A 14,944-nucleotide genomic window follows, 5' to 3' on the forward strand; every position below is an offset into this window, starting at 1 on the left:
GTCTATCAGATGGAGACTTGTCTCAAGTGGCCTCCCCCAGGGCTCTGTTCTGGCTCCCACGCTATTTAATATTTACATCAATGACCTCCCAGAAACTTCTTCAAGGAAGTTCATCTACGCCGATGACATCTGCTGTGCAACTCATGCATCCAAGTTCGACATCCTCGAGGAAACACTCACGAAAGACATGTCTCTGATATCTGATGACTGTAAAAAATGGCGACTAATCCCTAGCACTGCAAAAACGGTATCATCTGTTTTCCATCTACACCATGCCTCGGCCTCTCGTGAGCTTAATGTGCAGCTTGGCGATACGAGAATCCGGCATGAAGCCCAGCCAGTCTATGTTGGCGTTACTCTCGATCACACTCTGTCATTTCACGAACATCTCATAAAAACTGCAGCAAAGGTGGGCGCGAGGAATCACATCATTGCAAGACTGGCCAGCTCCTCATGGGGCGCGAGCGCTTCCACACTGCAATCATCCTCTCTTGCATTATGCTATTCCACTGCAGAATACTGTGCCCCAGGATGGTTCTGTAGCCCCCATGTCCACTTGGTCGATTCCAAATTATATTCCTCCATGAGGATCATTTCTGGAACCATCCGTTCCACCCCGGTTCCATGGCTGCCAGTTCTTAGCAACATCGACCTGCCATATATTCGTCGGGATGCGGCATCATCTAAGTTCATTTCCCACGTCTACGCTCGACCGGACCTGCCAATATACGCGGATATCTTCGCCCACCCTGTCCAACGCTTGACGTCTTGTCACCCAATCTGGTCCCCTACACCTACACTGAACTTCTCTGTTCCAGACTCTTGGAAACAGAGCTGGCAGTCAGCTGAGGTAAAGAACAAACACCTCATCACAGACCCCTGCGAGCGTCAACCCGGCTTTGACCTAGCACGTTATGATTGGGCCCTCCTCAATCGCTATGGAACAGGCCATGGCCAGTGCGCCGCTATGTTGCATCGCTAGGGAGCCAGAGACGACCCGAACTGCCCCTGCGGCTCCAGATAGACTATGACCCACATAGTCAACAACTGCCACCTCTCCAGATTCAAAGGAGGTCTCGAAAGTTGACATCAGGCTCAACCTGACGCTGTTGACTGGCTACGGAAGAAGGGCAAACGCTAGAAGAAGAAGTGTGAGATACAGAGAGAAGGAGAGACAGAGGCAGCAAGCAGAGCCCTGCTGAGCCCCGGCTGGTGGTGGAGCTGGGGACTGAACCTGGGGCCTCAGAGGCTCAGGCAGGAGAGTCAGCTGCAGACCCCCTGTGCCGTGTCCCCAACCCGGATCTGAGCTTCTCTCTGGGGTCACAGCCTGAGCTTGAAGAAGGTTCATTTTCTCTTTTTGGCAGAGTAAGCAGCTCACGTTTGCACACTTTCTCTGCTTCTGGGAAGACTTTATTTCAGGACAGACAGACAGACAATTGGAGAGACAGAGACACGACAGCCCCGAGCCCCAGCCCAGCCGCAGTGCTGGGCCCCACGGTGTCTGATGGCTGCTGGGTCTCTGGCTTTAGGACATCAGTCTGTGGGTTTGTAGCAGAAAATGGCTGAGCTGTGGGGGGGGCAGGGTCTCTCCAGGGCAGCCCCCTCTCTGCCTTCACGGTGCCAGAGACATGTGTCACTTCCGGCTTCCCTGCTGTCCAGTTTGGTTCTGACTCTCCCCGACTCCTTCCCACCATCCTGTCTCTCTGCTGACAGCCCAGCTGACCGCACACGCAGTAGCCCTGACAGGGCCCCACCAAGGCAGCCACCTGCTCCTTCCTCTGGGGCTCCCCTGCCCTGTGACACTCAGGCCCCGCCCCTCCCTCAGGGAGCCCCTGCCAGCCTGCAGCACACCTGATTCCTCCGTCTCTCTCTCCACCAGGAGTCCCCCAGGCGCATGTGCTGCTGGGGATGGAACTCGGGACCTCATGCCTGAGAGTCCAACACTTTATCCTCTGTGCCTCCTCTTATTGATTTTTACCAGCAGAGGGAAAGATTCACAGAGAGAGACCAGAGCCCTGCTGAGCTCCGGCTGCTGGTGGCGCTGGGGATGGAACCTGGGCCCTGGAGCCTCAGGCAGCAGAGCCCTTGGCAGAGGCCCTGTGCTGTCCCCCAGCCCCACCACCTGATTGTCTCCATTTCTAGAAGTTCCTGCACAACTGAGTCCCGTGGGTAGTGGGCATGGTCCTGCCAACCACCCCCCATGGCAGGGCAGCGGGAAGAGGGTCTCTGAGGAGACGGCTTCACCCACGTGGCCCCAAGAAGACACCACAGAGAGGCAACAGGACAGCCAGGGTGAGGACGGGTGCAGGAAGCAGGTTTATTTGCTCACAGGAGGTGTAGGGGGGGGCTCAGTCAGGACGGGGGGCACTGGCCGAGCCCTGGTCCCTGCCCCACTCAGAGGATGCCTGAGACCACTTCTCATCCTCTGGGGCAGAGTCCAGGGGCACAGCCAGGACCTGTGCAGAGGGACAGCAGGCGGCACAGCTGGCAGAGCCGGGCTCAGCAGCAGGACGGGGTCCCACAGGACACGGGCTTGCAGAGCAGGGCAGAGCGGGATGGCTGGCAGCACCCGGAGGACTGGCAGGAGGACTGGCATAGGCTGGACACACAGCAGGAGGAGGGGGCACAGGGTGCAGGGCTGCAGAGCAGGGAGGGCTGGCAGCACCCAGAGGACTGGCAGGAGGGCACCACGCACAGCACCGGCCTACAGCTCACGGGGACGCAGCAGGACGCCTGGCAGGGGCTGGGCACACAGCAGGAAGAGGGGGCACAGGACACGGGGCTGCAGAGCAGGGAGGGCTGGCAGCACCCAGAGGACTGGCAGCACCCAGAGGACTGGCTGCAGGGCTGGCAGCACCCAGAGGACTGGCAGCACCCAGAGGACTGGCAGCACCCAGAGGACTGGCCAAACCCAGAGGGCTGGCAGCACCCAGAGGACTGGCAGGAGGACTGGCAGGAGGGCACCACACACAGGACCGGCCTGCAGCTCACGGGGACACAGCAGGACGCCTGGCAGGGGCTGGACACACAGCAGGAGGGCTGGCAGCCTGAGGAGCAGCTGGTGTTACACATGCTGGGTGCTGGGTGCTGGGTGCTAGGTGCAGTTTTCAGGTGGAGGGTGAAGATGGAGGTGCTATGCTGGCCTCTCTCCCTCCTCCTTTATACCCCACTGGTCCCTGCAGATCAGGGGATACTTCCTGGAGGAAGTAGCTCTTCCTCATCCTCCTTCCTGGGCAGTGAGCTGACTCAGGCTCCTCTGGGGGCAACTTGGTGAGTCAGCACCCTGGTCAGGGATTCTACCCAGCGGGAGACTGGACTCAGTGGGGACAGGGACCCCATGGCCAGCTCCAGGTCCCTGCTGCCACCCCACGCCGGAGCTGAGCAATCCTGCCCCTGGGGTCGGGGCCTGGGACCCGGACTCCCTGTCGGTGCAGCCCTGAGAGGCCACGTGAAAGCCCAAGCTGGCAGAGTGTGGCACGTGGCCATTGCCCATATGCCATCAGCCTTTGCCACCATCTGGACGACCCATCTGAGCAGAGGTGTGTGGGAGTTTTAGAAGACTCACACCCAGTGCGAGGACTGCGGCAGGGACAGGTCGCCCTGAGGCTGCTGGGTGTCTCCTGACCGAGGTCCTGGCCCTGGGGGCGCCAGGCCTTCCTGGGATTCTGCTTTCAAATCAAATCTTGGGACTGAGAGATGGTAGCTCACCAGACTTTCACGCCCGCAGCCCCAGGTCCCAGGTTCAATCCTCAGCACCCAAGCAAGTCACAGCTGACCTCTGCAGAGACAAACACATTTATTTTAAAAATAAAATGCTTGCATGGGGAGTCCTTAAGCAAATAAACATGCAGTCGCCTTGTGACCTAGTAATCCCACTCTTGGCCATTTACCCAGAGGACACTCAACACTAATTAGAAGGGACACGTTCACCCCGTGATCACAGCTGTGTTATTCACAACAGCCGAAGATCGGACGGATTCAGCCTAGATGCCCCCAAACCAGTAACTAGGTAAGGAATTTATGGGATCGATATTCCATGGAATACCACTCTGTCATCAACGAAGATGCCACTGTGTTCTCGTGAGGTTGGAAGGTGGGGAGACAGAACTTTGGTGGTGGGTGAGATGTGGAGCTATACATTTTAATCTTTTTTTTGTAGTTATTTCAATTGTTTTAATATTGGGGGATTGCCGTTTTACAGCCAACAGTAAATACAATAGTTTGCACAAGCATAACATTTCCCAGTTCTCCACAGAACAACACAACCCCCCTAGGTCCTCCTCTGCCATCATGTTCCATTGTAATACATTTTCTTTTTTAATTTATTTTTAAAAATATTTATTTTATTTATTTTTCCCTTTTGTTGCCCTTGTTGTTTTATTGTTGTAGTTATTGTTGTTGTTGTTGGATAGGACAGAGAGAAATGGAGAGAGGAGGGGAAGACAGAGAGGAGGAGATAAAGACAGACACCTGCAGACCTGCTTCTCGGCCTGTGAAGCGACTCCCCTGCAGGTGGGGAGCCAGGGTTCGAACCGGGATCCTTATGCCGGTCCTTGTGCTTTGCGCCACCTGTGCTTAGCCCGCTGTACTACAGCCGAACTCCCTGTAATACATTTTCATCTTAAAGCCTGTAACAAACTATTACTAACAAATAAAGTCATTCATAGGAGAGAAAAAGACAAGATCGTGTCCTCTGAGACCAAGTGGATGGAATGGCGGTGATGAGGCTTAGTGAGGTAAGTCAAGAGACGGAGGCTGCGGCCATGCCGCCCTGAACACGCCCCATCTCGTCTCATCTCGGAAGAGATGAGAGACAGCTACCAGGAGGTTCCACTCATGTGGAATAGAGACCTGGTTTATGTGAACTCGGAAAAACAGAACAGAAGCGAGTAAACTGTCTCTCACCTGGCAAGAGCTCTGCTGGCTCTCTTTGGGACGTGGGGAGCACACAGAGCTGTGCTGGGGGTTGCGGTGTGGGGCTAGAGCCCGTCATGTCACAGTCTTGTAACAAGCCGTTAATGACAAATATATGATCATGTATTAACTTATTCCCTTTTGTGGCCCTTGTTGTTTTATTCTTGAAGTTATAATTGTTGTTGTTATTGTTGTCCTCGTTATTGGATAGGACAAAGAGAAATGGAGAGAGGAGGGGAAGACAGAGAGGGGGAGAGAAAGACAGACACCTGCAGACCTGCTTCACCGCCTGGGAAGCGACTCCCCTGCAGGTGGGGAGCCGGGGTTTTGAACCAATAACCTTAAACTGGTCATTGCGCTTTGTGCCATGTGCATTTAACGGCTGTGCTACCGCCCCACTCCTATCTATCTTTCATTTCTGCCTTTCTATTTCTCCGTTCCGTGCTTGCTCTCTCTCTCTCTCCTCTCCTATTTCCTCTTTCCTTTCTTCTTTCTTCCCAGCGCCCTGCTCAGCTCTGGCTGATGGTGGTGCTGGGGACTGATCATGAGACCTCAGAGCCTCAGGCAGGAGATGCTTTGGCAGAACCATTATGCTACCTACCCCAGCCTCCCCTAAGCAATTATAAAATCTGTTTCATTATTTGCAGTGTGAGATACAGAGAGAAGCAGAGACAGAGGCAGCAAGCAGAGCCCTGCTGAGCCCCGGCTGGTGGTGGAGCTGGGGACTGAACCTGGGGCCTCTGTTGTTAAAATTTTCGGAGGCTCTTGCCGGCCGGCTTGCTTCATGGGCGGGTAACAGAGACGCGGAGACAACGGCTGGGCAGGGAAGCTGTATTTCTTTATTCAGGAACAACGATTCATAAACTAAGACACTAATCACCAAACAGAACTCTGCTGTCTCTTTGCGGCGGCGCAAGCACTCTCTCTTACTCTCGAACTCTGGAACTCAGGAACTCTGGCACTCTCGAACTCAGGAACTCTTGGACTCAGGAACTCAGGAACTCTTCAACTCTGGCACTGTGGAACTCAGGAACTCAGGAACCCTCTCTCTGGGTTCCTTGGGGCGGGGCCAAGCAGGCCCGCGAAATTAATTGGACTGATCCAATTCTCTTGGCGGGGGAGGGCTAGAACAAACCAATGTAAAGCATACGACAGGCCTCAGAGGCTCAGGCAGGAGAGTCAGCTGCAGACCCCCTGTGCCGTGTCCCCAGCCCGGATCTGAGCTTCTCTCTGGGGTCATGTTATTTTCGATGGGTTAGGTTGTTTTCACCGGGCTGGCTTCATGGGCGGGTAACAGACGACCAGGGACTCATAGTTGACCTGTAGGCAGTATCTCTTTATTCATGCAGGACGCAGCACAATCTAAGCCGAGCTGAGCTAAACTCAAGGTAAAGTACTCTAAAACTCACAATGCTGTCTTTATATATACTTCCCAAGTAGGGTGGAAACAGGATGTGACATAGAGAGGGTGGAGAGAAAAGTGACTCGTGAAAATCAGAGTGTGACAAAGAGAGGACCAGGGTGTGACAAGGAGGGGGGTTGGAGCAAAAACATATCATGAAACAGTGGGGATTGAACCAATGCCCTGGAGGGAGGTGCTTGTTAATAGCGGTTATATAAATAGAATGAAGTGGTTATGTAAATAGAATAGTGTTAAGCAGGGGGGATTTAAACCAAATGAAACAGAAGGGGTCTCATGCATACCAACAGGGTCACAGCCTGAGCTTGAAGAAGATTCATTTTCTCTTTTTGGCAGAGTAAGCAGCTCACGTTTGCACACTTTCTCTGCTTCTGGGAAGACTTTATTTCAGGAAAGAATGACTGACAGACAGATGGAGAGACAGAGACACGACAGCACCGAGCCCCATTCAGCCGCAGTGCTGGGCCCCCAGTGTCTGATGGCTGCTGGGTGTCTGGCTTTAGGACATCAGTCTGTGGGTTTGTAGCAGAAAATGGCTGAGCTGTGGTGGGCGGGGTCTCTCCCGGGCAGCCCCCTCTCTGCCTTCACGGTGCCTGAGACTTGTGCGGGACTTCTAGCTTCTCTGCTGTCCTGTTTTGGTTCTGACTCTCCCCGACTCCTTGCCACCTTTCGTGTCTGTCTGCTGACAGCCCAGCTGACCGCACACGCGGCAGGCCTGACAGGGGCCGATCAGGGCAGCCACCTGCTCCTTCCTGTGTCAACACTGCTGAGCTCCGGCTGCTGGTGACGCTGGGGATGGAACCTGGGCCCTGGAGCCTCAGGCAGCAGAGCCCTTGGCAGAGGCCCTGTGCTGTCCCCCAGCCCCCCTCCTGATTGTCTCCATTTCTAGAAGTTCCTGCACAACTGAGTCCCGTGGGTAGTGGGCATGGTCCTGCCAACCACCCCCCATGGCAGGGCAGCGGGAAGAGGGTCTCTGAGGAGACAGCTTCACCCACGTGGCCCCAAGAAGACACCACAGAGAGGCAACAGGACAGCCAGGGTGAGGACGGGTGCAGGAAGCAGGTTTATTTGCTCACAGGAGGTGTAGGGGGGGGCTCAGTCAGGACGGGGGGCACTGGGCGAGCCCAGGTCCCTGCCCCACTCAGAGGATGCCTGAGACCACTTCTCATCCTCTGGGGCAGAGCCCCGGGCACAGCCAGGACCTGTGCAGGGGGACAGCAGGCAGCACAGCTGGCAGAGCCGGGCTCAGCAGCAGGATGGGGTCCCACAGGACACGGGCTTGCAGAGCAGGGCAGAGCGGGACGGCTGGCAGCACCCGGAGGACTGGCAGGAGGATTGGCAGGGGCTGGACACACAGCAGGAGGAGGGGGCACAGGGCGCAGGGCTGCAGAGCAGGGAGGGCTGGCAGCACCCAGAGGACTGGCAGGAGGGCTGGCAGCACCCAGAGGACTGGCAGGAGGGCACCACGGACAGCACCGGCCTGCAGCTCACGGGGACGCAGCAGGACGCCTGGCAGGGGCTGGACACACAGCAGGAGGAGGGGGCACAGGGCACGGGGCTGCAGAGCAGGGAGGGCTGGCAGCACCCAGAGGACTGGCAGCAGGGCTGGCAGCACCCAGAGGACTGGCAGCACCCAGAGGACTGGCAGGAGGACTGGCAGGAGGGCACCACACACAGGAGGGGCCTGCAGCTCAAGGGGACACAGCAGGATGCCTGGCAGGGGCTGGACACACAGCAGGAGGGCTGGCATCCTGAGGAGCAGCTGGTGTGACACATGCTGGGTGATGGGTGCTGGGTGCTGGGTGCTGTGGAGGGTGAGGGTGGAGGTGGTGTGCTGGGATCCCTCCCTCCCTCAGCCTTTATACCTGGCTGTGGGCGTCAGCCAGCAGGGAAGCACCTCCTGACTTCCTCCAGGCTGTTTCCTTGATCCCCCAGCACCACCTCCTCCAGGAAGTCCTCATAGCCTGCTCCCCACAAGCCTTTGTCCCTGGGGCCCTGCCTCCCCCGGGGGCTGTCCCTGTGACCATGTGTCTGAGGAGCTCACAGGCCTGCCAGGCCTGGACTCTGCCCTCCTGCACCCTCCTCTGGAGCCTGCCCCCACCTGGGCACTGGACTGACCCCCACCCCCAGGTGGACAGCTGGTCCCAGGGATGGACCAGAGCAGGCTGACCACCAGGGGTGTCTGGGGTGCTGGGCTGGGGCTGGGTGCTGCAGGGCAGATGGCCCCTGAGGGGTGACCCTGAGCTGGCACCTGCTGGTGTCAAGGCTCAGTGCCCCTGGCTAGCAGCGGGGCAGGGACTCTGTCAGGAGCGGGAGGGTCTGGGGACAGTGGGGACCCAAGGGGCTGCAGACGCTCACCTAGCTCGCGGCACCCAGGGCTGTGTCCTCTGGGGAGAGAGACCCTGAAGGCAGGCTGGTGCAGGGACCCACCCTGAAGAAGGAGCACAGGACAGACGCATGGACAGATAGATGGACGGATGGAGTCAGAGTCTGGCTCTGAGGAGGGACCCGGGCTGGACACAGCGTGTGGGGCACCAGAGACACAACTCAGTGTCTCTCTCTTCTCGTCTTTATCATTGCGCCAGGTGCTCTGGAGTCGGTGCCGGCGCTAAGAATCCACTACTTTGTAAACTTTTATTTATTTGTTTATTTATTTATCTATCTATCTATCTTTCTAGTTTTTAAAATATTTTATTTTTGAAAAGGAACCATTCACAAACCATAGGATAAGAGTGGTACAGCTTCGCACAATTCCCACCACCAGAACTCCGTATCCCATCCCCTCCCCTGACAGCTTTCCTATTCTTTATCCCTCTGGGATTAGGGACCAAGGGCCATTGTGGGATGGAGAAGGTGGAAGGTCTGGCTTCTGTAATTGCTTCCCCGCTGAACATGGGTTTTGGCAGGTGGATCCACAGTCCCAGCCTGTCTCTCTCTTTCCCTAGTGGGGCAGGGCTCTGGGGAAGCAGGGCTCCAGGAAACATTGGTGGGGTTGTCTGTCCAGGGAAGTCTGGTAGCGTCCTGTTAGCATCTGGAACCTGGTGGCTGAAAAGAGAGTTAACAAACAAAGCCAAACAAATTATTGGACAATCATGGACCTAAAGGCTGGAATAGTGCAGATGAAGTGTGTTTGGGGGGGAGGGTCCTCCCTTTGTAGATAGCTAGTAGGCATATTTTAGTTATATTCCAAAGGGCCTCTAGTTATACTAGTGTTCTGTTTTTGTTTTGTTTTGTTTTGTTTTTTACCTGAGCATGAAATCTGATACGCAAGTGAATCCTAATTATTGTCTGGGGAGATGATGTCATGGCTGGGAAAAGGACCAGAAAGCTGGTTCAAGGAAGAGAGTAGCTCCCTAATATGGGAAAAGGGTTCAATATTAATATAAACCCCAACAATTTGATGTGATCTGGGGCCTATAATCAGCTTAGGAGCCTGTGTGACCTCTGCATCCCTGTAGATCTGAGCTCACAGTCGGTGGTCATGAGTAGGAACGTTCCAAGCTGCCCCAACATCAGGACCCATCTTCCTCAGGTGGAGCACAGAGTCTGTTGTCCAGCCTCCCTTCAGAGGATGGAACATTCTCAACTGTTGTTGATCCAAGTTCAGGGCAAGGTCCTCTGGGGGCCCACAAAGGGGTCTATTGTGTTGTTGCTGATAGAGATGACCGGTGACGATGGAGAGAGGGATTTATTCGAGGTCTAGGCCCATCAAATCTGGGAATCTCAGGACTCCCCGACTAGGGCCCCAGCTGGTGGGGTGGCCTGATGGTGACTGAAGAGTCATCGTTAACGTCTGCCAGTCTCTTGCCCTTATTCAGATTTTGCAGTCCTTGCCGGACCTGCCAATATACTCGGATATCTTTGCCCACCCTGTCCAACGCTTGACATCTCGTCACCCAAACTGGTCCCCTACGCCTACACTGAACTTCTCTGTTCCAGTCTCTTGGAAACAGAGCTGGCAGTCAGCTGAGGTCACGAACAAACACCTCATCACAGACCCCTGGAAGTATCAACCCGGCTTTGACCTAGCAAGTTATGATTGGACCCTCCTCAATCGCTATCGAACAGGCCATGGCCGGTGCACCTCTATGTTCCTTCGCTGGGGAGCCAGAGATGACCCGAACTGCCCCTGTGGCTCCAGACAGACTATGACCCACATAGTCAATGACTGCCACTTCTCCAGATTCAAAGGAGGTCTCGAAACTTGACATCAGGCTCTACGTGATGCTGTTGACTGGCTACGGAAGAAGGGCAAACGCTAGAAGAAGAAGTCCTTGCTTTGATGAGGTTAGCTTTGGAGTGAGTGAGAGAGCTGTAATAGGAAGTAGGTGAGGAGGGTATCTCAGTCTAAGTAGACACTATTTCACTAGGAACTTGATACTGACTCGCTGCAGACTATTGCGTACTTTTGCTTTCAGGTATATATTTTGCCCTAATTTATGGATACATGTGAACATATGTTCTATGTCATGGGTCCTGGTCTATATCTAGGTTTTGGGACTTTGTTAGGGCATGAACCTCCTGGAATGGAATTAGAGAATACCATGAAAGGAAAGGTCTCACCTGAGTGATGAGGGTGAAGGGTTGGTATTCTGTGCCTGATGTCTCTGGACGCAGTCTGAGGTGAAGCATGCTGAGGTGGTACTCATTGTGTTGATAAATTTGGAATCAGCGGATGCAATATCATTTGGCCTGACTTGAGAGAAGCATCAGGGAAGTGAACCCCACCCCAGAGGTTCGAGGATTGGGGGAAGCATAGGCTCTATGGAGGAAGCAGGAGATTCCTGTTGTCTTCGGGTTAAAGAAGACTATTGATAGTTATTGCAATAATCACATTGTTTGGGAATTGGGTTAACTTTGAAGAATCCCTTTGTTAGGATTTGCGTGTCCTACACACCCTCACCGTATTTTATGTCCTTTGACATTATTTGTATAGAGCTGTGCCACCAGTTGCTTTTGTTCTCCTGGGACTCAGCTTTTAAGAGAGTCGACATATCAAAGCCTCAGCCTATGGATTAAAAAGACTCAATCTGTGCTTTAAAAAGTTTGAGATATTCAATCAATGTTTCCCCTCTCATATTAATTAAAGTGATTTACATGACTGCAAATTGATAGGAGTATACATAAGCACCATTCCCACCACCAAAAGACTGTGTCCCATCCCCTCCCCTCACTGCCCCCCGCATGCCCCCACCCCGCCCCATGAAGCTGAACATCCACCCTCACCCTCCACCCAGGGCTTTTTCTTTGGTGCCCTGCTCCAAATTCAGTCAGCTCCTGCTCTGAGTTTCCCTTTCCGTTCTTCTTTCTCAACTTCTGTTGCTGAGTGGGATCATCCCATACTCATCTTTGTCTTTCTGACTTAGCTCACTTAACATAATTCCTTCTAGTTCCATCCAAGACGGGTCAGAGAAGGTGGGTTCATTGTTCTTAATAGCTGTGTAATAATCTTTCTGTTTTTTAAACATAGCTTTTATATTTTTGTTATTTTTGTTTATTTATTGGATAGAGACAGAAATCAGAAACTGTGTCTGCTCAACCAGGTACTCCACTGCTCACCCCTGTTTGTCTTTTATTTATTTATTTATTTATTTATTTATCTATTTACTTATCCACTTTTGTTGCCCTTGTAGTTATAATTGTTGTTGTTATTGTTGTCCTTGTTGTTGGATAAGACAGAGAGAAATGGAGAGAGGAGGGGAAGACAGAGAGGGGGAGAGAAAGACAGACACCTGCAGACCTGCCTCACCATCTGTGAAGCGACTCTCCTGCAGGTAGGGAGCCGGGGGCTCGAACTGGGATCCTTTACTCCTGTCCTTGTGCTTTGTGCCATGTGCATTTAACCGCTGTGCTACTGGCCCACTCCTATCTATCTTTCATTTCGTCCTTTCTATTTCTCCATTCCTTGCTGTCTCTCTCTCTCTCTCCTCTTCTATTTCCTCTTTTCTTTCTTCTTTCTTCCCAGCGCCCTGCTCAGCTCTGGCTGATGGTGGAGCTGGGGACTGATCATGAGACCTCAGAGCCTCAGGCAGGAGATGCTTTGGCAGAACCATTATGCTACCTACGCCAGCCTCCCCTAAGCAATTATAAAATCTGTTTCATTATTTGCAGTGTGAGATTTGAAGAGGGTTAAACCGGGAACAGCTGCTGGCTATGATAACATCACCCCAGAACTCATTCTTAACTTGGGCCCCGTGGCAAAGAAGTGGCTCACTTCATTCCTGTCCCACATCTTGGAATCTGAAACTGTGCCCAAAATTTGGCATCGTACGATGATAATAGCAGTTTTGAAACCATAGAAAGACCCAACACTGGCTGCCAGCTATAGACCAATTTCTCTCCTCTCCGTGTGTTACAAACTTCTTGAGAGGCTGCTTCTGTCACGTATTTCTCCTCTTACAGAGAAATTCCTATCACCGGCCCAAGCTGGTTTCCGCCCAGGAAGATCTACCTGCGAACAAGCCCTGGCCCTCTCAACTTACATTGAAAATGGATTCCAGAAGAATTTAAAGACGGGTGCTGTCTTTGTTGATCTCACAGCAGCCTATGACACGGTCTGGCACCGTGGTCTCCTAGTCAAGATCTCAAGATGCCTGCCTCCATGGGTGGCCAACACTTTATCGTTTCTTCTCCAAAACAGAAGATTCCGGGTGCCTCTGGGTGACAAGTCTAGCAGATGGAGACTTGTCTCAAGTGGCCTCCCCCAGGGCTCTGTTCTGGCTCCCACGCTATTTAATATTTACATCAATGACCTTCCAGAAACTTCTTCAAGGAAGTTCATCTACGCCGATGACATCTGCTGTGCAACTCAGGCATCCAAGTTCGACATCCTCGAGGAAACACTCACGAAAGACATGTCTCTGATATCTGATGACTGTAAAAAATGGCGACTAATCCCTAGCACTGCAAAAACGGTATCATCTGTCTTCCATCTACACCATGCCTCGGCCTCACGTGAGCTTAATGTGCAGCTTGGCGATAAGATAATCCAGCTAGAAGCCCAGACAGTCTATCTTGGCGTTACTCTCGATCGCACCCTGTCATTTCACGAACATCTCATAAAAACTGCAGCAAAGGTGGGCGCGAGGAATCACATCATTGCAAGACTGGCCAGCTCCTCATGGGGCGCGAGCGCTTCCACACTACGATCATCCTCTCTGGCATTATGCTATTCCCCTGCAGAATACTGTGCCCCAGGATGGTTCCGTAGCCCCCATGTCCACTTGGTCGATTCCAAATTATATTCCTCCATGAGGATCATTTCTGGAACCATCCGTTCCACCCCGGTTCCATGGCTGCCAGTTCTTAGCAACATCGACCTGCCATATATTCGTCGGGATGCGGCATCATCTAAGTTCATTTCCCACGTCTACGCTCGACCGGACCTGCCAATATACGCGGATATCTTCGCCCACCCTGTCCAACGCTTGACGTCTCGTCACCCAATCTGGTCCCCTACGCCTACACTGAACTTCTCTGTTCCAGACTCTTGGAAACAGAGCTGGCAGTCAGCTGAGGTCAAGAACAAACACCTCATCACAGACCCCTGCGAGCGTCAACCCAGCTTTGACCTAGCACGTTATGATCGGGCCCTCCTCAATCGCTATCGAACAGGCCATGGCTCAGCTCTGGCTGATGGTGGTGCTGGGGACTGATCATGAGACCTCAGAGCCTCAGGCAGGAGATGCTTTGGCAGAACCATTATGCTATCTACCCCAGCCTCCCCTAAGCAATTATAAAATCTGTTTCATTATTTGCAGTGTGGGATACAGAGAGAAGGAGAGACAGAGGCAGCGAGCAGAGCCCTGCTGAGCCCCGGCTGGTGGTGGAGCTGGGGGCTGAACCTGGGGCCTCAGAGGCTCAGGCAGGAGAGTCAGCTGCAGACCCCCTGTGCCGTGTCCCCAGCCCGGATCTGAGCTTCTCTCTGGGGTCACAGCCTGAGCTTGAAGAAGGTTCATTTTCTCTTTTTTGCAGAGTAAGCAGCTCACGTTTGCACACTTTCTCTGCTTCTGGGAAGACTTTATTTCAGGACAGAGTGACTGACAGACAGATGGAGAGACAGAGACACGACAACACCGAGCCCCATTCAGCCGCAGTGCTGGGCCCACGGTGTCTGATGGCTGCTGGGTGTCTGGCTTTAGAACATCAGTCTGTGGGTTTGTAGCAGAAAATGGCTGAGCTGTGGTGGGGCGGGGTCTCTCCCGGGCAGCCCCCTCTCTGCCTTCACGGTGCCTGGAGACACGTGTCACTTCTGCCTTCTCTGCTGTCCAGTTTGGTTTTGACTCCTTCCCACCATCCTGTCTGTCTGCTGACAGCACAGCTGCCTGCACACTCGGCAGCCCTGACAGGGACCCACCAGGGCAGCCACCTGCTCCTTCCTCTGGGGCTCCCCTGCCCTGTGACACTCAGGCCCCCGCCCCTCCCTCAGGGAGCCCCTGCCAGCCTGCAGCACACCTGATTCCTCCGTCTCTCTCTCCACCAGGAGTCCCCCAGTCAGCCCATGGCAGGCCTCCCCTTGCTCACAACCCGTCTCTCCTTCACTCACACCACTGCAGGAGGATGAGACCCCTGGGCCTGGCTCCTGCTGACTGATGGGCTGAAGATTCCAGA

General features: G+C 53.8%; 1 protein-coding gene across 20 annotated transcripts in view; it reads left to right on the forward strand.

Moving 5' to 3' along the window:
- Window positions 1–2,032: 2,032 nt before the first annotated feature.
- The window catches only part of LOC103128196 (keratin-associated protein 10-4-like), a 67,453-nt gene continuing 54,541 nt past the window's right edge, over window positions 2,033–14,944 (forward strand). For 8 of the 20 annotated variants that reach the window (XM_060198743.1, XM_060198740.1, XM_060198751.1 and 5 more), the window contains exons 1-2: window positions 2,037–2,865; window positions 7,766–7,970. In XM_060198743.1, coding sequence (XP_060054726.1) covers window positions 2,402–2,865; window positions 7,766–7,970 — 669 coding nt within the window. In that variant the 5' untranslated portion in view covers window positions 2,037–2,401. Of the gene's footprint in view, window positions 2,879–7,765; window positions 7,971–14,944 lie in introns of all 20 variants that reach the window. The other 12 variants (XM_060198745.1, XM_060198746.1, XM_060198756.1 and 9 more) reach the window with 9 other exon arrangements.

Source organism: Erinaceus europaeus, chromosome 9 (genome assembly GCF_950295315.1).
Source record: "Erinaceus europaeus chromosome 9, mEriEur2.1, whole genome shotgun sequence".
Classification (NCBI taxonomy): Eukaryota; Metazoa; Chordata; class Mammalia; order Eulipotyphla; family Erinaceidae; genus Erinaceus; species Erinaceus europaeus.